This window comes from Balaenoptera borealis, assembly GCF_965194805.1.
Source record: "Balaenoptera borealis genome assembly, chromosome: 12".
NCBI classification, from domain to species: domain Eukaryota; kingdom Metazoa; phylum Chordata; class Mammalia; order Artiodactyla; family Balaenopteridae; genus Balaenoptera; species Balaenoptera borealis.
The window spans coordinates 53,118,234-53,144,090 of NC_138869.1; the positions used below are offsets into that span (position 1 = coordinate 53,118,234).

The 25,857-nt window shown below is 46.2% G+C and overlaps 1 protein-coding gene across 9 annotated transcripts in view; it reads right to left on the reverse strand.

Moving 5' to 3' along the window:
• Positions 1 to 25,857, reverse strand: part of ITGA9 (integrin subunit alpha 9) — a 356,726-nt gene that overhangs the window by 297,064 nt on the left and 33,805 nt on the right. For all 9 annotated transcript variants that reach the window (XR_014232874.1, XM_082348371.1, XM_082348369.1 and 6 more), the window contains exons 5-8: positions 14,239 to 14,306; positions 8,611 to 8,740; positions 5,913 to 5,998; positions 3,182 to 3,250 (exon numbers count right to left, since the gene is read on the reverse strand). Coding sequence is in view for 8 of the 9 variants with exons in the window: in XM_082348371.1 (XP_082204497.1) it covers positions 3,182 to 3,250; positions 5,913 to 5,998; positions 8,611 to 8,740; positions 14,239 to 14,306 (353 nt within the window). In the remaining variant the exon portion in view is untranslated. The remainder of the gene's footprint in view (positions 1 to 3,181; positions 3,251 to 5,912; positions 5,999 to 8,610; positions 8,741 to 14,238; positions 14,307 to 25,857) is intronic.

The following is a 25,857-nucleotide window of genomic DNA, read 5'->3' on the forward strand; positions in this document are numbered from 1 at the left end:
TGGGCAGAAACCAGTTGACAGTCACCAATTCAGTGGCCTTGCCAATGTCCCTATCTTGACTTTAGTAAAAGAAACCGCTAAGACCCAGGCAAGGCCCTGAAGACCGAAGCTGCTGGCTGTTCTCTCTGGCTGAGTCCCAGGGGAACTATTTGTTTCATTCCAATGGTCTATTTAACTTGGCATCTTCATCGGTGTTCAATCAGAAATCCCCGTACGTGAAGTTTCCTATCTAAGTTTTGACATATAAACACTTCACATACTCAATTACTGCAATGAAACTTCGATAGGGCAACGACATGCTTTGGGGTGAGTGTTCCTTGATCAGAGCTCTCCCATCAGCCTGGAAATATGAGGACACATGTCATAGCAATGGAATTGCACGTGTATTGGTGATTTCTTGAGTGCACTATACGAAGGATGTCAACCAGTAAAGACCAGAACCATTTGGGGTTTTGTCTCTCTTACGGCCAGGAGACAGAACTCTCTGACCAGATTCTGGCCACACGGAAGCAGAAGTGGATCAGGGGTTTCCTGAGTCAGAACCCTCCTCTATGTGTGGCTCCGGACACAGGGGTAAAGCAAAGGCATCCTTTGAAAGCCTGGGGTCATGTCCTTTCCCAATGAAATAATGGAGAAGTCAGTGGGACAAGAATTTCTCATTTCTTCTGCCACAAGCAGAATAAGATGTCTAAAGGGAGGAATGGTTTATTTCAAAATCAGAAAGATGATGACGGGGGTAAGCTGGAAGATGGTGAAACAAGATGGCAGAGTGAAGGACATATGTTACAATGGTTCAAGGTGAGGGCGAGAAGAGCCCCAAGGAAAATGAATGGCAGCTCTGGAGCTGGGAGGTGAGACAGCTGGCCCATGGTCCCCTCCTCAGGGAGCCCTGTCGTGTCATAATGAGGACACTCAAGCTGACCTGCAGGTTGGTCTGTGCTGGAACCCACGTCATCATGTCCTCGGGAAATTTGGAAAAGCAGGTTCTCAAACCTTTCCCTCTCACATCACCCACTCTCAAATCTGCTCCCCCAAACCTGCCCATGACCCAGACACAGATGGGTAGCCATGAAAGCTATCATCTAAACAGGGAGGGTTCTGGGAAAGAGAAAGGGCCCAATTATAGACTGTTGTTTACACCAGGATGACTAGCATCAGCTGGGCCTGTCCTGGGCACAGGCAGCGGGCAGTGGAGGTGGGGACACAGGAAGCAGCGGGGAGGCACGGTGACAGCTGAACATGAAAATATTCTAAAAATAGGGTGATAGGGACTTCCCTGGTGGTCCAGTGGTTAAGACTCCATACTCCCACTGCAGGGGGCATGGGTTTGATCCCTGGTTGGGGAACTAAGATCCCGCATGCCACAAAGCGCAGCAAAAAAAAGAAATAAATTTTAAAAATAATAAAAATAGGGTGATAAGTGTGTTTAAGCCCCACAATTCACTTTAAAGACTCCCTAAAAAAAACAGTAGTTACATAAGATGATAGATGTGTTAGCAAACCTCAGTGTGGTCATCATTTCACAATATATATGTGTACCAAGTCATCACACTGTACACCTTGAACGTGTTATATATCAATTATATCTCAATAAAGCTGGGGGGGGGGAATAATTTCATGCTGTCAAGCCGAGGTACATTGGAAGGGGAGCAGAGGGAGGGAGGGAGGGTTTTCCACAGGAAAACTCACCCATTTATTTTTTTTGGATAAAGAGCTAAAATGTTAGGCTTAGCAGCATTTACACCCTACTTGCTCTTTGGGACTCTTTCTCAGAAATGGCACGGGGTTATTTATTTTCTAACTTTAGAGGTGCTTGGAAATCCTTTTTTTGCAGAATTGCTCACAGTCTTTTTCCAGTGTTGTTGCTTTGGGGTTTTGGAAATGTTAAAATAACACAGGCTTGCATAGTTCCCGGGGGAACGCAGAGCTGCTCTCAGGGAAAACCTCACAAAACTGAGTTTGGTGATGTATTTTTTATTGAAAAGGTTATGACAGTTATATACTAAAAATACACATGATGGTTGTTAAAACTGCAAAAAGCTCTACTTGTGAGTGGGATTTCTGGAACTCAGACTATGACTCCCCATCAGAACAATATGCAGTGGTGCCAGGCTGGCATGAGGCAGGTCTAACACAGCAGGACCTGAACTGGGGCACATGGCCCACCCAGGATGGAAACATCATTTTTTCCCCCTCTTCTTAGTGTAACGGTAGGAGAATGTCAGAAGGCAATTTTACCTATCTCCTCAAATCTCCCTCCCAAGTCCCAAGTCCTGTGCTTCTTCCCCGAGCTCACTACGGCCTCTACCAAGACAACTCTTCAAATCACCCCCTTCACCTCCCCACCTAAACTTGTCTCCTCTTAGAGCGGCCAATCTTACCAAACAATCCTGCCGATCGAAGCCATGCCAAGGTGTGCACCACTGATAAGCCCACAAAAAATGGTGCTTATTAATCAAAGGAATCTCTACCTGCCTTAATTTCAGACTACGGTACAATATAATGGAAACTTGCAGGAAATGGAGAGAGAATTAGCAACAGGGTAAGGATAATAAGATGACACAGGCAGATAAACCTTGCCCAGGACTAATTTCAGGGCAGCCTTCCCCAGCTATTTCTATTTCAAAGTTCTAAAAGGAACCTGGTGATATTTGTTTGCTTTTTGTGTGGCAACAGTCTCCATGGCGATAATGGCAGAGGGCATTAGCAGGAGGGGCAGCTTTGGGTTGGTGAGATAGGGAGAGTGAGAACCATCTATCTGCCTGCCTCCTTTGAAAGTAATCGATCATGTATCTATACTCAACAATGCCTGATCTCTCTGGAGCTGGGAGAAAGACAGACGGAGAGGGACAGAGAGGCAGAAAGATAAAGGCAGAAAGAAACAGAGTACATAGTCATTTTGATGAGTATCTGAACCGCAGACAACCTTTTAGACCTCTGTGCTGTAACTTGCCCGTGTACAAACTCATCTCGCTCCCCGTCTCAGTACACGTGAATCCCAGGAATCTGCAGGTCACACACAATGCTGAGAAGGTAAAGGCTCCAACATGCAACTGAACATGTCATGTAAATGTAGGGCACAGATGGGCCTTTAAACCAATATTCTAAAAAGTAAGAACTGATTCCCACATGATGACATCTCTCAAACAAACAAACAAGACACTAATCCCAAGGATCTCACCTTTTTACCTGATGCCTGAAAAATCTTAATTAAGGTGCCCGATCTTCGGTCAGCTCTAAAAATATAAACCTATGGAAGGAAAAAAAAATCCAGTTAAGATGGAAGCAATGACCAAAGATATTTATCAGCATCCTTCTGGGAGTTCTATGTAAATGCCTGACCAGACACATGCAGGTGTGCCTACACTAGCTGATGACAAATCATTTTACCCACTCTGCAAAGAAACTGTCCTTCAATCCTGAGGCAGAAATCACCTCCATGCCTCCTGAGCCACAATGTTTATGGAAGCCATGCCCAGTAAGACCTAAGGAGCTTCCAAATTACTACCAAAAAGTCAACTCCTGGGAAAAGGATTTTCTTCCTCGAAACACTTCCTTCCTTCCTATTAGTTAGAGCTTTAGCAGGTATCACAATACAGTCATCCTTTGGCGTTTGTGGGGGATGGGGCTCCAGAACCCCCAGGATAGCAAAATCCACAGATGCTCAAGTCCCTTAAGTAAAATGGAGTAGTGTTTGCATGTAACCTAAGCAATCATCCCTACATTACTTAGACTATCTAACACAATGTAAATACTATGTAAATAGTTGTAAATACAGTGTAAATGCTATGTAAATAGTTGGGTGGCAAATTCAAGATTTGCTTTTAGAACTTTCTAGAATTTTTTTCCCCAAATATTTTCCATCCATGTTTGGTTGAATCCACAGATGTGGAAACCCACAGGTAGGGAGGGCCAACTGTGTAAGAGGAGGGATGGACGTGAGTATTTTAGACAAAGTGATTCCACAGAACGTTAGTGTCATGAGATCTGCTTGGGTAAATATGCGTTTAGTTTGCAAAATGCCAGAGTTAAACATTAAATAAATTCCTTTACTGGGGACCTTTCAAAGCCTTTAGCCTGTGCATTTACACCATGAATTTCCACCACAGAAAGGACTGTTTGTGTAGAACTTGCTAAATGACATGAGTGTGGAAGTTCTTTTTCAAGTTGCATCTTAAGGGAAGAGCGAGTGTCCCATGAGAACCAGTGTCAGGGAGCCTCCCATGGGGTCAGGAATCACCATCTTAGTGTGAATGCTTTCCTGCCCCAATACCAGAAACGATAACCACCAAGATCCTGAAGGCCAGAGAGCCATCCTGGGGTCCTTGGGAAGCAAGTCTGTACCAGCTCCCAGGCCTGGCAATGTGGAACCGTCAGCAACTTTGCCAACTACGACCAGTCTCCCCAGCACCTCTCGGGGGATCCAGCTGAAAGCAGCATTTTTATGTTCATCTTTGTTAACTAGATCCAGGATGCCCTCTGCCTGGCTCTATCAGTTTTAAGTACCATTCTCATCCTAAGGCTTGACAGGGACTATACAGTTATCCCAACCATCTGAAGAGAAGACAATTAGATCAAGTTGTCTGTAACTGGTGATTTAAAACAAAACAAAGCTGCTGTCAGCAGCACTGAGGCATCCACACTGCTGTGAATTGGGAGGTAGGCGTGTTTACCAGCTACAGAGATGCCTGGTCACACGCAGCTCCTCCCCCAGAAGAGATTATCAATGTGGGGACAGCCCTTGGCTCTGTCCCTCCACCACGCAGAGGAATTCATGTGACTCGGAAAGACTCACCCCTTGCTGGAAGTTATCAGAGTTCATCTGCACACCTCCCCTGTGCTCAGGGCCCTGGGTTTTTAACGTGGCTTCGTTTTCAAGGAAGATGGCATCGGTGTTAACAGGGAGGGAGGCATGTGCTCCAGAAATCTGAGTGTTGACTCCTAACTCCTGCCCAGGAGGATCCAGGAAAATGACCCTCATGAATGCCCAGCAGTCTCGCCTTGTCCGCTGATCAGACTGACATCCTGGCCGAAGGCTCCAGTTACCAGTGGTCTCGGTCTGTCTGGGCCTCTCCAGAATCCACTTTTCCAAGCCCCCAGAGATACAGCCAGATTCTATCAAAGGTCCACCCCTTATGGGCTCAGACCCAAAGACCATTCCTCTCTTCAGTCGTAACTATCAAACAAACTATGGAGCTTGTTAAAATGCAGATTCCTGACTCATCTGGACCGACTCAACTGGACTTCCTGTAGCCTGGAGCTAAAGATTCAACAAACATAGTCCTCCATACTTCAGGCCCCATAGATGCCATGATTCCCAAAGGGATTCTGATGGTCCTAGATCCATGGGGTCTTTTTAAACTCTGGGCAGATACTTTAGGGAAAGAGACCCATATATTCCCAGTCTAGCCTCTGGGCTGAACTGGTCTTGTTTCTAAAACACTGGAGGAAAAAATGTGAGAATCTAGGCCTAAAGATAAATAAAAAGGCCCCAAAGATATCTGGGACTAGACCTGGTTCCATTAAGTCAAACTTGGAAAGGATTTGGGAGAGGGGAGGGTTTGAAGTCGGGTAGCGCTGGACACCCTTCCTTTGGAGAATGGCACAATACCACGGGTCAATATTAATCATCTCTCACACACACAGCATCAGTCACGAAAAACATTCTCAGATGACAAAGTGCAGAGAATGGAGAGGTCTGGGAATAGTATTCATAATCGGATGAAGCTTTCAAAGTAAATTCTCAAAAGAGGCTGGATGGAGATGAACAGATGATTCCTCAATATTTCATCATTTACCTGCCAGCCGCCCAGCAGAATGTTCACATCAAAGTGAGTTGACAAACCTCAAAAAGAGTGGCAGCATGCTCCCCCTGTCTGACCCTGTGCTATTCCATAGACTTTGTTCCTCACCTTCCCAATGCCTTCGTCCTGAGGGGCACCTCCTACCACATCAGTGGTGGACACGTGAGAAAAGTGTCCGGCAGTAACTGCATAACCTGCAGAAGACGGGGAGAAACCAAGGAAGGGGTGGAGAAAGAAGATCCATCAGAGGACAATGTTTCTCAAGCATCCCTTATCTGGACAATTATGATCCAGTTATTCTTGGAACATAAATTATCAGGGAATAAATGGCAGCTGTCAGTCTTCTCACACTGGAATGGCTCATCTCACAAAAAGACACGTTCACAAGGACTCCAGGGCAGGAAAGAGTGCTTTCTGAGTGCTGTGCTAAATACTCCACATCTATTTTTTCCTTTTTGAGATACAATTTTCATACAGTAAAGTACACACATCTAAAGTGTAGAATTTAACAAGTGTGTACACATGGACATAACCATGCAATCACCAGCCAGAGTGACTATAACCACACAACCACGAGCCCAAAAGGTCCCCTCATTCCCTCTCCCAGTCACTACCCTCCCCTGCACGGGTCACCCCTCTCCTGATTTCTGTCACCATATATTACGTGTGCCTGTTCCAAACTTCCCTCAGCATAACTTCTGTGAGGCTCATCCATGCTGCTGAGTGTGGTACTAGTTTCTTTTTATGGATGGGTATGTTCCATTGTATGATCATATCATAATGTCTTTATTCTCCTACTGCTGGGCATTTAGGTTGTTTCCAGTTATTTCAGCTTTATTGTGAATAAAGCTGCTATGAACATTCTTACACGCGTCTTCAGATGCCACTGTCTCTTATAATCTCCCAACTCTATTTCACAGATACAGAAACAGGGACTAAATGTGGGTAAGCAACACACCCAAGATCACACAGCAAGATTCAAATCCAATCTGTGTGTCTCCAAAGCCCTTGCTGTGAACCATTATGCACACCCCCTCCTAAGAAGAGCCAGAAAAAAGCTGACAGTGGGTGGGTGGGTAGATGGATGGCTGAGCAAAGAATCCACGGATGCAAAAAAAATCTAGAAACAAAGGTAAAAGTTGTCTGAGCTTAGTCTAAATGTCTCCTGCTTTCTGAGAGCCCTGCCGGCAGTAAAAACCCTGTACAGGCTGCTGTATATTCTACAAACCTTTTCCTCATCCTCAAACCCTAATGTTATGATCATAAGCTGCTTGCATTTTGTAATGGTGTCATATGATCAACTCTTGCTCACCAGGTGGCTGATTTCTCTCAGACTGGAAGCTCACGTTCCCTAAGACTATTATGAGTGACATCAAAGCTTCAAGAGAGCCTTGCAATCCCGCAGCATGAAGGCCTCTGCTTGGCACACAGGAAGGAGCCACGGGCCCTGAGGCTCAGAGGGCCTATCGACCCTAAAGCCATGTCCAAACTGGGCTCTTTTGTGCCTTCTCTTCTTTCTCTGACCTAATAAACATGTGTTGAGTCCCTCCTCTGCACCAGGCACTATACCAAGTCCTGGAAATGTCAGACAAACTCCCCTCCTCCAAGGTGCTCCCAACCCAGCGAGGGGTCCACACCAGCGGGCGGGGCTGTCTGCAGAGTATACACAGGTGGGCAGCTCAGCACCTAGACTCTGGGCTCAGAAACCACAGGTTTAAATCCCCACTTTGCTACTGATGAACCATGGGACCTCGGCAAGTTAAATGACTTCTTTGTACCTCAGTTTCTTTACCTATAAAATGTAGGTAATAATAATGGTTGCTCCAGGTATTAAGAGAAATCATATGCAGAGCCTGGCATGGAGTAAGTCCCCAGTAAATGACAGCATTTAAGGAGCTGGGTGCGCAGAGCAGCAAACACCCCAAAGACTCCGAGTAAAGGTATCACAGTTGGTGCTACTGGGCAAAAGACTTAGAGGGGAAAAGACAAGACAGGCAGTCCCTCCTGCCAACTCACAAGCGAATCTCTATGCAAAAAGCGGGTCAGGGACTCCCCCAGATTTAAGTTAAGTGTAATGAGTGTGAAAGAACATTGTTTTCTCATCATTAGACCTTGCTAAATTTAGCTTCATTTTCAGCCCAGAATTACAGCATTTAGGGCCTGAATTAAAGAAAAGAGCCACGTCAAATTGTCTTTTACACAAGTAAAGACAGCCTCTCTCTGTTCACCAATAAGCATGGTCTTGTCCAGAGTCACTCTGGCCTGGTGGCTGCTACCTTAAGTTTTGTCTACCTTCTTTCTAGAGGATTAAAACGGTTAAGAAAATAAAAGTTTTTCTGAGCCTTTAATTAAACCTCAGGATTAGGCTGCCATCCATCATGCTAATTTCTGGTTCTTATTATTTCTACTTGCAACCAGTTTTGTGACCAGAAAGCAGAGACCTCATCCAAAGGAAAGTCATGGAAAAACAGGATTCTCTCACACTCGTTTTGTATCTAATCATCTGAACCCGAGTAATTGCTAAAATAGGAAAAGAAAATGTTTGCTTCCTTGGAGGTTCAACTGTCAGCTTTTTAATTAAATCACACAGTTTTAATTTAGTCCCGTCCTTTGTTCTCCTCTCTCTCTACCTGCTATGTGTGGAGCTCAATGTTGTGATGCCCTTGGCTAAAAGTGCAACTAAGTAGAACAGCAGTTGTAAAAGCCAACGAACTCTCCTTTCCATCAGTAAAGCAATCACTGGCAAGCTTGGTGGTAATCACTCCCACTTCCCCTTTCTTACCTGTCACCTCCTTGAGCTACTCACCCAGGTAGGTGTACCTCCTGTTCATGATCACTTCATCATTTAGTTTGAAATAGGTGTTGTCTGTGAGGTTCAGCACTTTGACCGTCCCAGCCCAATAAAATGACCCTGGGGCACCCATCACAACCAGCTCCTATGGAAGAGAAACCCAAAGGTAAACAGGGAAGGAAACTGAAGAGGGGAGAAGGCGGTGTGATGAGACCCACAATCACAACAAAGAACTCGTAATTAAAGTAAAGATGCCACACCAGAAAATTTCTTCACCTGAGCAATAAAAAAAATTTCATATTCATAATGATTTACAATTGCCAAGATATGGAAGCAACCTATGCGTCCATCAACAGATGAATGGATAAAGAAGATGTACTGACACTCCAGAGAAATCCCCTCCAGTCTTCATTCTCAGGAATGGTTCTGAAGCTGGGTTTTCTGGCCACTAAAGGCTCATTGCAAAGTCAAAACAACGAAAACAAGAGAGCAAAGAGGCCCACTACAGGAAAGATGTGGACTGGGGAGAGAAGAGACCACAGACAGCAAGACACAGCACTACTATTAAAACAGGCCCAGGAAGCACCCCAATGTTCATAGCAGCACTATTTATAATAGCCAATATACGGAAGCAATCTAAGTGTCCATCCACAGATGAACAGATAGAGAAGATGTGGTACATATAGACAACGGAATATGACTCAGCCCTAAAAAAGAATGAAATTTTGCCATTTGCAGCAACATGGATGAACTTGGAGGGCATTATGCTCAGTGAAGTAAGTCCAATAGAGAAAGACATCATCGAGGCTTTCCTTCCCCAACCTTCCCCAACAGGAAATCCCTTCTCTTTGATTATCTATATTTTCTAAAGTATCTACACTGCAGTAAGAAATAATAAAAATTATTTTTCTAACAAATTCATTAACTTTTCACTCCACAATATTTATTAAGTATCTCCTACTTATACCAGATCCACAGATCAATCAAATCCCTTTGTAAAACATTCCCAGGGTAAGGCAACAAGGAAATGCACAGAATGTTTAGAAAAAATTCTACCCAAAAGGGTTAAAATAAAGACAGTTTTAGAGGAAACCCCTCAGCTGTACAAAAACCCCAAAGATACAGGCCTTCTGGGCTCATGGAGATGCTGGACACTGTACAGGTCATGCTCTTGTTACTGACACACACACACCACCCTTGGCCTCTAGGGTCCCCGCACTGTTATACTTCAGAAACATCCTTCCAGGCTGGCCCCTCTCTACAGAGCTGGCCTCACTGCTGTCAGAAGCTGCTGGTTTCCAACAAGTCCCTGGAGGCTAGATCCCGCCCTAAGAATTCTGAGTTTCTGTTGACATTTCATAAAGTGACACTGAATTCCCTGGGAGCAAATGTCTGAAAAAGCCAGAGCCATCTTAATAGAACAGCAGAGAGAGGAGGACAGAGCACACAGAAAGGAGAGCACGTGTGTGGCAGCAGCAGCATCAGGACAATACTCTGAACAACACATGTTCTATGGTCAATTCGGGTAAGAACCTTACCAAAGAACAGGGTGTGAGCATGGCTGGAAGAAAAGCCACCAGACTCCTGCCTGAATGGTTTGCTGTTGATAATTCATGAAGGTGTGGACCAGGAATGACCACTGAGAAGCACTTCACTTTAAGGTTCTGAGATCCAATCCATCTCCAAGGATGCTATGAGGATGAGAAACCAGATACCCTCAGGGGTATCTCACTGTTTTATAAAAATATATCACTTTCTGCACTTAGGACACAGCCCTGGGCAAACATGGGCAGTGCATTCATTCATTCCCCTTATACTCATCTGTTCTGTGTAAGGGACTGTGCTGGTTCTAGAAGGGGCATGAGAAAGACAAACGATCATCAGAGAAGGGAGACTTTCTCCTTGGTCTTAAGCTCAGAAAGGAATATGTAATCAGTGCCCGAACACAAAGGGCACAGAAAGACAAAATGAGCAGTATCCCCAGTGCCAGCCATAGACACAGTGGAGAGCTTTCTCCACCAGCAGCTCTTCACGAGCCAAAGCTTTGAGCACCACCAGAGGCCTGTAAGGCTCTTGGGGACACCAGGCAGTGGACATGTTGTTTTCTGATGATTCAGATTAATCCAGGATAAAAGTTGAGAAATGTCTGTCTAACGTATCGCTGCATCCCCTCTCTCAAACATTACAAAGAGAATAAAACAAGGTCATCCTTCTCCTCAAAAACCTTTAAAACAAGCAGCTTTTGGTTTTTTTCCCTCTCCTCTTACTGTTTATGCCCCCTTCTCCCTGCAGTTCAAACTAGGTAAACTGAGGCCCAGCCTGAGACCCTTGTGGCTGGGGGCAGGGAAACAGCATCTCCCTGGAACTCCCTCCTGTTTGGCTTTTTCCATCCGCTGTGGGTGCAGCCTGGGCCCTTTTGACACTGTCCACAAGTGCCAGGAAAATGTGATCAATGCTTGGCTCCTCACCACCCAGGAACAGACAACGCAAATGTAACACGCAGAAGTGCAAGCTTCTCCAAAAGCCCAAGGCCACCACTGCCTAAATCATGTGTGCGAAACTCCATCAATCAACAGCATGGGCCTTTCTGCAAGGGGCAGAACCTCCTGAGGCACACGGGTACCTGGCGTTGCCTGAGAGAAGCCACGGGCTTTTCTCTGTGCCCTGTAGGTTGGCACAAGCAGGGGGCAGAAGAGTCCTCGGGATCTGTGACAGAAGTCTGTGCCAGATGGATTTCCACCCAGATGTCCCCAGGCTCTCACAGTGGTGCCCCGACACCAGCAGGGTTGGGCCAAGTCTTCTCTTGCTGCTTAAAAGTATCTATCTCTGTTATCCTAGACTACAAAAATAAATATGTTCCCGGGAAGCTCTCCCTTGTCCTCAACGCTGGGCTAAAATTCATGCAGTGTCCATAACTCAAACAGCTTTGATAACCCCAGGGTCACTGACATTCAGGTCAAGCAGTCGCCTTGGGCCAGAGTAGTTTGGGGCAACATGGCCATGACCGGAAGGCCACAGAACCACATCCAGCTTGGGAGGCAGCTGCCCGCCCTGTGCAGGGACAGCCCAGCTCCCAGCAAAGGCAAACCCAAGTGACAAGGTCAGCAGGAGGGCAGGAGAGGGGCGCATTGCTGCCTGACCCCTTCAACCACATTTCCTGCTCGGCCTCCAACAGCTGAAGTTCCAGAAACGAGGGAGACTGGCAGTTCAAAGACCTCCTGTTTAGGGAGGCCAAAAGCCTGGGAACTGAAGCAGAGGCCAAGGCCCCAAGCGGCCGGGTCAGGACTGAGCCCTCCTGCTCACTGCCGCCCGGCTCCCTGCAGTGCTCCACGCACCAGCCCCACTGCTGCCCGCACCCTGCTTCCCTCAGGCTCTGGAGTCCCAGTAGGTCCTCTGGTAATCCGGAGCTGGCACGGCCCCCCGGGTTCCCCTCCACACCCTTGTCCTTCCTCCTCCTCCTCCTCCCTCTTAGCCCCAATGCTCTCGTCTTCCCTGACTCTCCGGCTGGAGACATCCCTTCCCCAGGACTCTTCCTCTCCCCTAGCTCCCCACCAACACCTCCAATGAGTTCTCATTTCTGCGATGACTTGACTTTCTCCTCCCACTGTCTACAGGAGACATTCTGCTCAGAGCCCCCCAACCCCGGCCCTATGCTAAGCACACCCAGTCCCCTCAGAAACATACTAGCATTGGCCAAATCAAGGCTGGATTCTAAAAACATCTATGTGAGTGTCCCATCCCATCACCTCACATGGCATGTGTATACAGCAGACCCATCAGTTTACCTCTCCCAGTGGATTCTTCCTTGGGCAGCCCCCTTTCCACCAGTACCACTGTTCCCCAGAAACCTGGCATAAAACCCCCTTCCTCCCCCCCCACAGTCCTCTGGTCACCCAGCCCACTGATACTGCCTTCATATTTTCTGACTCCCCTCATCATTTTTATTCCTAAAACATCCCATAGGCTGCCCTGTCCCTTTGTGGCTGGACCACACCACAGCCTCCAACCTGGCCTCCTCCAGGCTCTCCCACTTCCAGACACCTGGGCACAAGACCAGCCCAAATAGACTTTCTTACGGCACTGCCATCACTGTGTCTGTAAACTTATAGCAGTTCCCTGCTGCTTCCTGCGTTGAGTCATACTTGCTAGATCTCAACGGAGGAACAACAGCCATAAAAATTACACCCTCTATATGCTTACTGAGATGGAAGATGGGTAACCTTGGCATATGGCAGGATGGTATCTCAAATCAACGGGGATAAAGAAAACATTTAAAAAAGCAGTATCAGAACAACCAACCACGGCTTTCTTGGTGGCGCAGTGGTTAAGAATCCGCCTGCCAATGCAGGGGACATGGGTTCGAGCCCTGGTTCCGGAAGATCCCACATGCCGCGGAGCAACTAAGCCCGTGCGCCACAACTACTGAGCCTGCACTCTAGAGCCTGCAAGCCACAACTACTGAAGCCCGTGTGCCACAACTACTGAAGGCCGCAGGCCTAGAGGCCATGCTCCGCAACAAGAGAAGCCACCACAATGAGAAGCCCACGCACCAAAACAAACAGTAACCCCGGCTCGCCGCCACTAGAGAAAGCCCGCGCGCATTAACGAAGACCCAATGCAGCCAAAAAAAATAAAATAAATAAAATAAATTTATTTTTTAAAAAAAAAGAACAACCAACCACACATTTAGGAAAACAATGAAGTTCATTTCTCCCGTATAATGTCTGCACGCATAAATCTAAGATGGATTAAAGATTTAAATATTTTTTAACCTATAAAAGTGGCAGAATAAAATACACATGAATATTTCATAGTCTTAGGATGGGGACGACCTTCCTAACAGAGAGGTCTAGAATCCAGAAAGAAAAAGACTGACAGATTTGACCAAATATGAATGTTCAAGGCCCATATAGTAAAGACACCATACGCAAACTTAAAAATCAGGTAAAAGACTGGTGAAAAATATTGTAACACATACAAGAGATATGAGATTACTACTGAAAATACAAGATCCTAAAAATCAGTAAAACAACAGTTAAAAAATAACATAATAATGGGCAAAGAACATAAACAGGCAATTTCCAGAAAAAGTAAACACAAATGGCCAATATTTGAAAAGGATACTCAACTGCACTAATAATTAGGTAAAGGGCCATTAAAACACAATGTCATTTTTTTTAATGACAAAAATTTTAAGTGTTGGTTAGAGGATGTAGGGACAATGACACACAACTGGGGGGAGTGTCAACTGGTAAATGTTTCTGGAGTGCAATTTGCCAGCATGTGTCAAAATTCACATTTTGAAGAGCTTTCGACACAGCGGTTCCTCTACTGTGCAGCTCACCTACAGAAATGTGCACTTGTGCACAAAACACCACACGTGGGGACCTCTGTAATAATGATGCTAGTAAGGATCTGGCATGGTCCAGCAGCAGCTGAAACCAGTGGGTGTCACAGGCCTTTTCTCCCCCTCACTGTCCCATCCCCTCCCGCAGCTCTGGGTTGTCCTCTGATGAGTGAAGGAGAAAGTCAGGCCCATGGGCCGAGACACAGAGTCTGGACTTTAATCTACCATATGATGGGAAGCCATGCAGGAAACAAACACCCATGAGAGAAGAGAAAGGCCCAAAGAGTGATACCCACCTCAGTGAAGAAGCCCGCTATCCCAGCCTGGCAGGAGCCGTGTTCCTCTCCATACTTCTTCTTGTACTCTAGAGGGGGAGGGGAGGGAAGAGAAGCAAACCACAGCCCCATCAGTGTGTGCCAGTCGTGTGCGGAGCGCCTGGACATGCTGGGCATGTTCTTGAGTGCGGCCGCAGGCCCGGCCCAGGGACGCCGTCCAGACTGGGGCGCGGAGAAAAGTCTCAGGAATCCACCAGACCTCAAAAATCCAAGCTCTGGTGCCATCAGGTAGTGAGGCTGCCAAGTGCCCTGATGGGCTTTCTCTGTTCATGTGGGAAAGGAGAAGCAGCAGACACAGTAATTAAGTGGGAGGCCGGTGACAATTATCTCACTCACTTCAGAAAGGACGGGAGCCCCAGGAGGAAGAAAGAACCGAAAACACGACACACAGATGGAATGATGTGGCCGTCCCAGTGTGGAGTCCCCTGGGAGACGACCAAGCCTCCCAAAAAGACACTCCATCCAGCTGGAGGCAATATGCTTTCCACCGTATGACCAGAAACCAGCCCTCAGAACCCAGGGGCCGCGGGAAGAGGGGACTCCACCGGACTGGCCCCAGAGCACGGTGACACCATCATCACTGACACCTCTTGTCTTCCTTGTGTGGAAGGAAAAGGCGAGATCTCTTTTTCCCTCCACAAATGGATACAAATGGATCCAAAAGAAAACAAATGGATAAGTTCTCTTCCCCCACCTGTCCCTCAGTTCCTAATACTCCAACCCAACAAACAGGAACTCTGTTGCTACTGCTTCATTTTTCAGTTGGCATTTTAAGTTTAGCATGTTCTGGGCACTGTGTCAGCTGTACCCACTCACCATTTCATCAATCCCTCATCCCTGGGAGCCCGCATCACCATTTGTTAACAGGTAAAACCCCTGAGGCTCAGAGAGTTTAAGTGATTCGTCCGAGGTCACGAAGCTAGAATTCTATCCAAGTTCGGCAGACTCGGAAATTCACGTTCTTTCACCTCTGTGGCTGATCAAAGGTTTTGCAGTGAGTGATTACACAAAACCCAGAAGGTGACAAGCCATGTGAAATAACGACATGGGTAAAGGCATGGAGATGGAGTGATGTTCAGCTTAGGTGACTCTAATTACATGTGAAACTGACATTGCTGGACAGAGGCTCATGGCTGCCCCTGGGCACCTTCAGGTCCAAGAGACCCAGTAAAATAACCCAGTGACCCCCATGTCACCCCCTGGGCTCCTGACAAGTCTCTGGTTCCATTAAAAGCAATATACTTAATTCTGAAACACAAAATAAATAATACAAAGGAACAGTGAAGCTGTGATTGCAACACAGTGCCACTTCCTGTGGTCCAGAGTTATGTCCTGGAGGAGAAGCAGAAGGGCCCTGGGGAAATACACAGAGGAATTCATTTTCTAACAACACTCACTGCAGAGCCTGGTAACATTCTCCAGTAAGTGGCCATTAACCAACTGCTAAATTACAACGGAATGTCAATGGAGTTACTCCTCTTCCAGGCGAGGGCTAAATCAGTTCCTCCTACCTTGTCCTGTTATTACAAAGAGAACTCACAGCTCTGCCAGAAAGCAACCCAGTGACAGTAGAACACACTTCTCTGCAAAATCTTGCACCAGGGCCGGGAGCGGGACTTATGCAAAGTCATAAAGAGATCCTGCATCAAATTGTACGATGGCAAGAAATCATAAAAACTAATAAATCCTATATCAAATAGCACAATTGCAAAAGGGGTCAAAATGTCCCAACTGGAACAGTCATATTCAATGTGGAAGGTCCGGCAAAAAGCATATCCACCCACTGACCCGATTGTAAGTCTCAGACAAAAGAAACACAGAAAGGAAATTCAGCCCCCACGAGCTAAAGGAAACTACAGTGCAGGACACACAAGTTCAGCCTCATAAATTTAGGACATGAATAGGAATTACGTGGGAATCTTTCATGTTTTAAAGAAAACAGTCTCAAGGTCTCTTTTGTGACAGGGGCTCCAAAACTAGACGGGAAAACTTGTCTTTCTCTACCTCATCCCCACACTCTGCTGGCGAGCGCTGAGTCAGGAGCAGGCCCCAGGTTCCTGAGGTGACCACAGCCATTCTGGGAGCTGGGAGGGTCCCAACCCCACCCCAGGCCAAAGGGCCGCAGGGGAAGCCCTTTGACCAGCACCCCTGCCTCAGCCGGCATCGTGGCACCATTCAGAGGTCAGCCCGGCTCCCCAAGCTGGGATGGCCTCTTCCGAGGTCTGTGGGCCTCCCTCACACACAGGAAGCAGTCACCATCTCACCGGCTTTGACATTCCTGAAACCCCAGGGACTATTCCTGCCTTCTCAGCTTGCTCTAGAGCAAGGAATCAAACCACATGGGGCTCCTGACTAGCACCCATGGCGCCTGAGAGGACAGGCCATGTTCTGACTGCCCAGAAATGCCTGTACTCTGATTAACCCCTTCAACCTGGAACAGGATCCAGTCCTATGCCTCCTCGCTCCCCACAGCACCACACACTTTGGGGGGCAGCTGTGGCAACTCCAGTCTAGGAAGGCTCCACTGGTATGTGTATCTGACATTTCACATTCCACAGCCTTCCAGAACCCCTCCTCAGCTTCTGTGCCCAGGTGACCTTGTAGGTAAAGGTAAGTGATACCCTCTCCCCATCTCAAAATGTGTTTGTTCATCACATAGTTTATTCAACACCGAGATGAATTCACCCATCTCAGTGCCCCCAACACCAGCCCAGTGTAAGGTACAGTGTGTGCAGGTGAGGCTTTGCTGAGGGAAGGTGTGGGCGCTGCCGTCCGTGCCCAGACCCGAGGCCCCAGGCAGAGATGCAAGAGGATCTGGCACATTCTTTCAGCCACTGAGCACCTGGACTCTCCAACTTGCTCGCCTTGGATCTCTGTGCCCCCTGATCTCCCAGCCCTACCCTCTGTCCTCCAGTCCATCAGGTTCTGTGACCTCCACCCCAGCCTTGCTTGTAGAGGAGCTGTGTCCTGGGTACCAGGAATCTGCTTCTCCAATCGGTGGTATCACTGACCCCAGAGGCCTAAGGATGGAAGTAGGTGTGACTGGAGCAGGGCAAGGACACACAGGATGGATTTTTCTGGGCTTTCCGAACCTAGGTTGACTGATTCTGCCTTGGGCAATTCCATCTCCCTCTTGGGCCTCAAGAGAAACTGCATAGAATATTCAGAACTGGTTCTTCAATCCCTGCCCACCCCCTGGCACGATCCTTCATGGACTGTCCTCAAGGATCTGAGGACACAGATGGGACGGCCCACGCTGGGACATACTGAGCCTGTGTCCAAGCCTGGCCCTCCTGGTACAAAGTGCTCTTCTTCTAAAAGCCAAACTCCTGTGAAGAAGTGACATGAGCAGGCTTCACAGAACACTTCAAAGCTACTCCTGATCAACCACATCTTAAGACTCAGCACCATTGTGCGAGCACAGCCACCCAAACCCCAAGTCAAGTTCTGTGCCTGGCCTGCTCCTTTCCAGTAAAAATCAAACACCCACATTGTGCTGGCCTACCAGATATTCAAAAATCCTGATTAAGTGAGAAGTGATCTAAGAAAGAATTTGTAAAGTGAACAAGGCCACACAACAGGTAAACTGGCACCTCAGGGTGCAGTGGTGGCCCTTAGGGCCCAGGCCTGGGCTATGGGGGCTTCCCAAGAGATGCTGGCCAGATACACTGGACCCTGGACCACAGCATGCTTCAGTTGTTTTCACTCTGTTGAGTGCTATTTGCATGAGTTAAGGACACCACTGTTATTTTAACCTGATACCTTCTGCAAAAAAAACCACATATATATATATAATATATATAAATATATACAAATATATAAAATACATATATATTTTAAAATATTTTATATATTTTATATGTATGTGTGTATATGTATGTGTGTGTGTGTGAATATCTATCTATCTATCTATCTATCTATCTATATCTATATATATATATATATATATATATATATATATGAAGGGCAGGTTGTAGTTTCTCTCTAATCCAGTTCTAAAGTACAGGCCTTTCTTCTTCAAAAAAAAATATATACATAGGGCAATCTATCATTCCCGTACGCTGGAAAGCTCGATTTTGCTTGCCTATACTGGAGAAGGCAGGAGAGCCTCTACCACAGAGCTGTGAGAAGGGGGTTGAGTGTGGAGACAAGGGGCTGTCCCATCACAGCATCCCCAGGTCACACACCCTCCCTCTGCGGAGAGGTCCAGGAAGTAGAGGGCGGAGGGCTGAGGCAGGACCTCCAGCCTCCTGTGTTCTCAAGAAGGACTACTCCTGCACACACAGAGGCACCGGGCCACTCCTGGGCACGTCACGTCCATTCAGTCTCCAAAGGCCCCGAGGACGTGGCCGGGGACAGAGGACCACAACACGCCAGTTTCCTCCCTCTCCGCTATGCAACAAAACGTTTATCCACCTCAAAGCAGCACGGGAGAACCGGGCTTGGCACGACAGCAGCTCATGGATGCTGTAACAAACCTGACTCTGTTAAATGTGGGGGAACTGAATCAGGGAAGCAAGACGCGGTGGAACGAGGGGCCCAGACAGCCCTTGCAGGAGCTGGGAACGGGTTGGAAAGCTCTGTCTTTCTGCGGTGGGTGGGTCTGAATTATGTGGCCTGCATCACACACTTTGATTCATTAAGTTGTATGGCTCCTCCAGTCTAAAAATGGTAGTATTTTCCTTGGTTGAGCTGCTGGTTTTACTAAACCCTGTCTAAACAGCAGGCAATTGAGAGAGGAAAAAATACTGGTTTCCAAATGTTCAAAACCCACAACTCAATGCATGGAACGTACACTAATGAATTTAATTCATTCAAGAATTAGGCTGGGTGGAGTCGCTTCCTGCACTCTTCCCAAAACATTGGCGGGATAAAACCAACCCATGGAAAGATCAAGATTTACATACAGTGTAACATATATTCTTCCTACTGAGCTCTCTTCCTTTTAACCATTTGAGAAAGTTTCATCTTTCAAAGCTAGTCTTTTTAACACATCAATTTTAAAATTATCTTTCCATAGTTCCTTAGCTTAGCCATGAAATAAAATATCAGAGGAAAAAAATAGCTTTCCAGTCTTAATGTCTGAATTTTTGCTCAATTTCTGAGTGAATACTAACCAACTGATAATTAAACAATTTGATTATACATAAGAACTTATATACAAAACAGAAACAGACCCAGAGACATAGAAACAAATTTACCAAAGGGGAAGAGGTGGGGAGGGATAAATTAGGAGTTTGGGATTAACATACACACACTACTATATATAAAAGAGATAACCAACAAGGACCTACTATATAGCACAGGAAACTATACTGAATATTTTGTAATAAACTTTAAGGGAAAAGAATGTGAAAAAGAATATATATATTATATATATATTTTATATATATATTATATATATTTTTTATATATTATATATTTTTATATATAAAATACATATATTTTATATATATATATATATATATATAATCACTTTGCTGTAATCTGAAAGTAACACAACATTGTAAATCAACTATACTTCAATTAAAAAACAACAACAATTCGGAGGACAATGAAATCAGGCAGACAGATATCTAGTGATAAAAAGAGCATTTAAATATATAAAACAACCCTCAGTTACAAGAACCACAGCCTAAATGGAAAAAAAAAAAAGAAACGTGTTCTGAACTTAAAAGCCACCACCCTTCTTCTGCTTAATAAGACTGTGACCTTCATCAACCTCCCTAAGCTTCAGTTTTCTCATTTGTACAATGGTGAAAAGAATACTTAAACCGCCCCCCCATGATGTGATTACTCAGTAAGATCATAAATGGTAAGTACCTAGCACAACACCTGGAACCCAGTAGGTGCTTGATAAATACTTGGTGACTCTGAATCTGTTAGTGTCTCTTAAAGGAACGAAACCTAAGACATCCATCACACAGATATGTAATTTTAGAAGAGGAGATTCATAACATTTGAATATCCATAAGGAAACTATTAGATGACATAGTTTAAGTAGTCAATAATTCCACACAATGTATGAAACCATGTCTGAAGTGTAGAATATATTTGTGCCCAAGATAAGAATTCTTAGCACCAAAGGGAAAGCTTGATGGGTCTCCCTGAGCTCCAAGAGCCACTGCCAGAGGCTTGGCCCTGGCTGTCCCCTCCAGCCACCCTCCCTCTCAGGGTCCCCCTCCACATTAATTGGGCATACTACAGGACTGCATCTGCTTTTTTTAATTTGCTGTATTTACTTAAATGAGATAATGTTTATGAAAGCTCTTTGGAAACCATAAAATCCTATGTAAATGTAGAGCTCTTTATTTAATAAAAATTTATGAGGCTTGTTCTTGAATTTTTAAATGGATTAACTTAGCCTTTTATGGTTCTCTCCAAAACAAAAACACAACAAAACAAAACCTCAATTGCTTTTCATTTGTAAATGGATCTTGATTGATTTGTATCCCCTGTGGAGCCACAGCCTTCAACATTAGAAGGGGGAAGAGGAATCTTCTCATCTAAATAGGGGAATCTATTTCCTTCTCTAGAAATGATCTCTGTCTTGAGAGATGCAAAAGCAATTAGGAATTAAAGGCCTAGCCACCCCCTGATAACGAAGAAAATGGTACAGAAATCTTTGGAATCAATGGGACAATTTTAAAGCACAGTAAAATTTGATAAATTAGACCCCAACAATTCCAAACTTGAGAATATTTAAACATGGCATGAATTAAACTTCAGATCATCTACATAAAGAGCGCTTACCAAGAAAATAAATTGTGCAAATATGATCTTCAAAGGAATTGTTTAAATTATAATCTTTTCAAGGAGTCTTAAAATCAGGTTAGCAATACCCAGCTTTCCACCCTCCATTATTCATTAAAGCAGGACCACTGGACGTCTTCAGAGAAGGTTTAAGGACACTATGATACTATTTTAAAAGTTAATTAGAAAATTCCCTTTTATTGAGTACTCACCCTGAGCTGTGTTAGGCACATTATATACTTCAAATACCTCTCTCTTTTTTTTTTGGCCATGCTGCGCGTCTTGTGGGATCTTAGTTCCCCATCAGGGATTGAACCCAGGCCACCACGGTGAAAGTACCGATTCCTAACCACTGGACCACCAGGGAAGTCCCAAATACCTCTTAAGTAGGGATTAATCCCTCCATTTTACAGAGGAGGGCACTGAGGTTCAAGGCTGGGGGCGGTGGGGGGGGGGGGTTGGGGGTGGTGGTGTCTACCCAAAGTCACCGAATCAGGAAGTAGGAGCTATGGGTTCAATCATAGGAATGAGTGAGTGGTAAAGCCAGATTCTGAAATTAGATCTAATATACAATGGTACCTAATTGCATTTATCAGTGTTTTATTTGGAATACTTTTTGTTAATTTAGCTGAGCTGCTCCCAGATTATTCCATATTAGTGAGAATAAAAAGATGACTTGTTTATAACCCCCCTCCTGCCAAGCTCTGGCTTCTTGCCTCAGTGGACATGAGGGCAAAGGATGAAAGAAATCTCTGCGCTTGATTTTATCAATGCACTGACTTCACTTCGGGGAGTCCTAAAATCCCATTGTAACAGGAAAGAGCTAAATGGGATTCCAAGTTTGATCTGTTTCTTTGCCTTTAACCTTTGCTTTTCGTTGCTTTTGTTATTATAATCATACAGAATGGCCTGCCTCAGGGAACTCTGCCCCTCTGCCTGAATGTTAAAGTGCTCCTGTTCAGCTCACCGGGAGACCATCTGACCCCGCCCACCTGTGGATGGCTGCAAGAAAGAAGAAATTAACACATCCCTTCACCGAGGCTGGCCATTCCACGAGATATTTGCAAAACTTATGGTATTTTTACTTTACTTCCTCATCTCCTCCCCCTCTCTGTGCTATAAAAGAAACTGGCATCCAAACCCCGATAAGATGATTTATCGGAGACACTAGTCTGCCATCTTCTCAGTCTGCCGGCTTTCCGAATAAAGTCGTATTCCTTGTCTCAACACCTCATCTCCAATTCATTGGCCTGTCGTGCGGCGAGCATAGGGAGCTTGGACTCGGTAACACCATAACTTGGTTAATAGCAACTAATGTTTTACAGTGCATGCTCTTTAATTTAGGAAGCGTTTTGCCCATCTGTCACCCCACTAAAGTTCTCATTTTCTCATACATTCTGATATAAACCAAACCCCATATGGTAGTAATGACGATATTCTCCTATCAAATAAACGGTCTGAGTTAGGGGTACGCGCCATCCATTTATTTTACTTTGTGTCCTAAATTCATTTTTGTTTCCCATTCCCTCTACATATCCTGGTTCCAAAAAGGATATTCTGATGGCATTTCCCACCAACCAGAAACAGGAAGCACCCGAAAAGCCAGGAGAAAAATGTCCTTGTGCCAAACCAAAGACGGACTTTTTAAGAAGTGAAAAGTTTGAGACATTGTGGACAGGTGCCCACATACTTAGAGGCTCTCCTCAATTAAATCAACCTCCCAACATTCTGGAGCACGGCTGACCCTCACCGAGACCCGCAATCAGGCCACAATTAGAGAACAGTGTGTGGTCTTTCTGAACACTTTCACCTGCATTTTCTCACGAGCTTCTCACAATAACCCTCAGAGGTAAATGCAATGGAGGCATCATGGTGTCCATTCCCACCGAGGGTCCAGCCACAGGGTGAGGCCATGGAGGCAGAAGCCTGGGAGATCGGGCCACACCCAGCCCCACCCTGGGGTCTTTCCACTCTTGCAGAGGAAGTGTCCATCCTCCCCTGCCCAGCACCCACCATTTGTCTTTTCCATGGGCCCCAACAGGCTGCAGACTCTAGGCGGGTCTCTGTTTTTCCAGTTGTGAAATGAAATAATCCTGCCTTAATGCCACCTTGAACGTGGATGCAGCCTGGGCCCTTGCAGAGGTTCCAGGCCATGTACACGGGCATGGAATTCTCTCCCCACTCAGCTCTGCCACTTTGGAAGCATTATGTTCCCGCTCTGTTTTCCCCTGTAGATGGGGAATTTCTTGGGCTTCATCCATCAGGCACTTGGCACAGGGTCTAACAGGTACTTAATAAAACTGAGTGGACTCTATCCCTGGTAGACAAATTAGTTGCCCAATAGTAATTAACAAACACTTGCTTGGCAGACAGTACATTAGCACATAATACGGTATATTAACATATATGTGCTTATTAGCATATACAATCTTCCCTCAGTATCCATGAGGGCTTGGTTCCAGGATGCCTGCAGATACCAAAATTTGCAGGTGCTCAAGTGCCTTATATAAAATGGCAGAGTACAGCTGACCCTCCACATCCTTGGATGCGGAGGGTCAACTGTAGTATTTTATATATATATGCATATGCCAGCCATTGCTCTAAGAACTTACAAGCTCTAACTTAATCCTCTCCATAGCCCCTTGAGGTAGGTTAGGCACAAGAAGTTAAGTCACTCATCTGAAGTCACAGCATTAACAAGTGGCAGAGCCAGGACTGGGACTCTGACGGTCTAGGCCCAGAGTCTGTGCTCTTAGCCACCACTCTACTTGGCCTCTTGATTGTGCATCATGTGAATAACAGAATGGAAGTTAAAACTCAGCCTGAGCAAGCCACCCCACATCTCTGGATGTCAGTAAAGACAAAGAGGCCAGGCTGGGTGATATCTGAAAGGTCCGGTCAAACTCCAAAATACTTGTTGTACTTCACTACCATATGACCCCCCAACTGGAACAGACGGCCCGCATTACTGAGTTTTTCCACATTAAGAGAAAATGATGGTTGCCTTAAGAGCTTAAGTAGGTTTAGTTTAGACCACCAAACAGGGAGATGGAGATCCCAAAGCAAGAGCACAGGCAAGGGCCCTGTGGCCTGCATCCCCCACCTGCCAGCCCCTCTTCTAGAGAAATCTGAGCATCTGCCACACCTCGCCTCTTACAGGACCAAGAACTACAAAGGCGTTCCGTTCAGTCCCCCATTGTTCTAAGGGGCTGCTTATACCCCAATGCTCCCCATCCCGGCCCCACCCCGTACTCCTCCCTGGGCACTGAATGAGTTAGGATACAGAAGTGTGGGTGCCCGTGGTAAAGAAGGATTGGGCAGGGCACGACCACTTTGCTACTTTCCTTGCTGGCTCCAGCTGGTCATCATTAAGTCAAGGAACAACCATAGAAAAGAGTGATTCTAGAGGCCGGAGCCCATCCCACAGCCACTGTTGCACGAGGAATGTGGGTTCCTGTGATGAGCCTGTGTCAGTCAGCTATTACTGTGCAACAACCAGGAAATCTCCTTGCAAACAATGACAAGCATTTATTTCTCCCATGCACATCTACAGGTCACCTAGGGTTTGGATGACCTGGCTGGGCTCTGGCTGCAGGTTTAGGGTTTGGGTCTGTTCCACACGTCTCTCTCCTGGGACCACTGAGCTATGCGGAACACGTTCAGGTAACAGTCCGAAACACCCAGAGGGGTGGGCTCAGAACTCACACTGTACTGTGAGTGACAGACATGTAGAGCAGACATGACTCAACCTGCTACCTGGCCCTGTGGTGCCCTCCTTGGCTCACGGAGGCTTGCACGTTCCCGCCAAGGTCAGGCCAGAGCTGCCAGCAAAGAAGACAGGCAGGTGCTCTTGAGAACACCAACACCCAAAATGTTCATGTTCCCCTCCCTCATGATTGGACCTTTGGGACAGTCCAGTCACCCTCTCTTATTTTGAGAGGGTGAACAACTGGCTCCTATTTAAATCTCATTTAAACCAGAAACACCAAAACACAAAACAAATCCCCACTAACCACCAGGAGACAACATGATTTGCTGAGGTCAGACAAATGAAAATTCAAAACCCAGCTCTATCCACCATGTGCTTTTGAGTGACCTTTGACAATTTACTTAAACGCCAAGTCTTAGCATCCTCATCTGTAACAGGAGAAAGGCAACACAGAACCCCCGCCGCCAAGGGGGCGCCCCCAGGTCCCCTCGGCCCTTACCATTTCTGTGACATGGCCTGACTGCCACCTGCCAGCACCTGCATCTCTCTGCTTGGGGGCTTTCCCCGCCCACACACGTGGCAGGACAGGATGCCCAGTGGATACAGACCCATCCCCTCATCCCTCAGGCAGATAATTCTGAGGTGTGTGTCCTACGCTGGCCCAGAGATTGTATCCCAGTGGCCCAGGCTGGTAACTTCGTGGGGACCACACCCCTCATGGGCCGCCTTCCCCTCCTTTTCTCACTTTCCCGCTCCCCACTGGTGTCTTATGGAATAACTTCCAAAACAAACCACTTCTAGTGATTAAGACTCCGTGCTTTCACTGCTGGGGGCAAGGGTTTGATCCCTGGTTGGGGAACTAAGATCCCCACATGCCACATGGCATGGCCAAAAAAAAAAAAAGAGAGAGAGAATATATAAAGTCCCCAGACCAACCCCATTCTACTGCTGTTCCCGCCCCCGCCCCCCGCAACTGCCTGATAACAGATCCTTTAAAAGTGTAAGCCACAGTGGCTACAGGTACACATGGACATGTGACCCCAGCTCCCTCTCCAAAGGGCAGTCTTTTGCTTTCTGACGCTTACGGTGGTGTACAGGGGAATCACTAGGGATGGCAA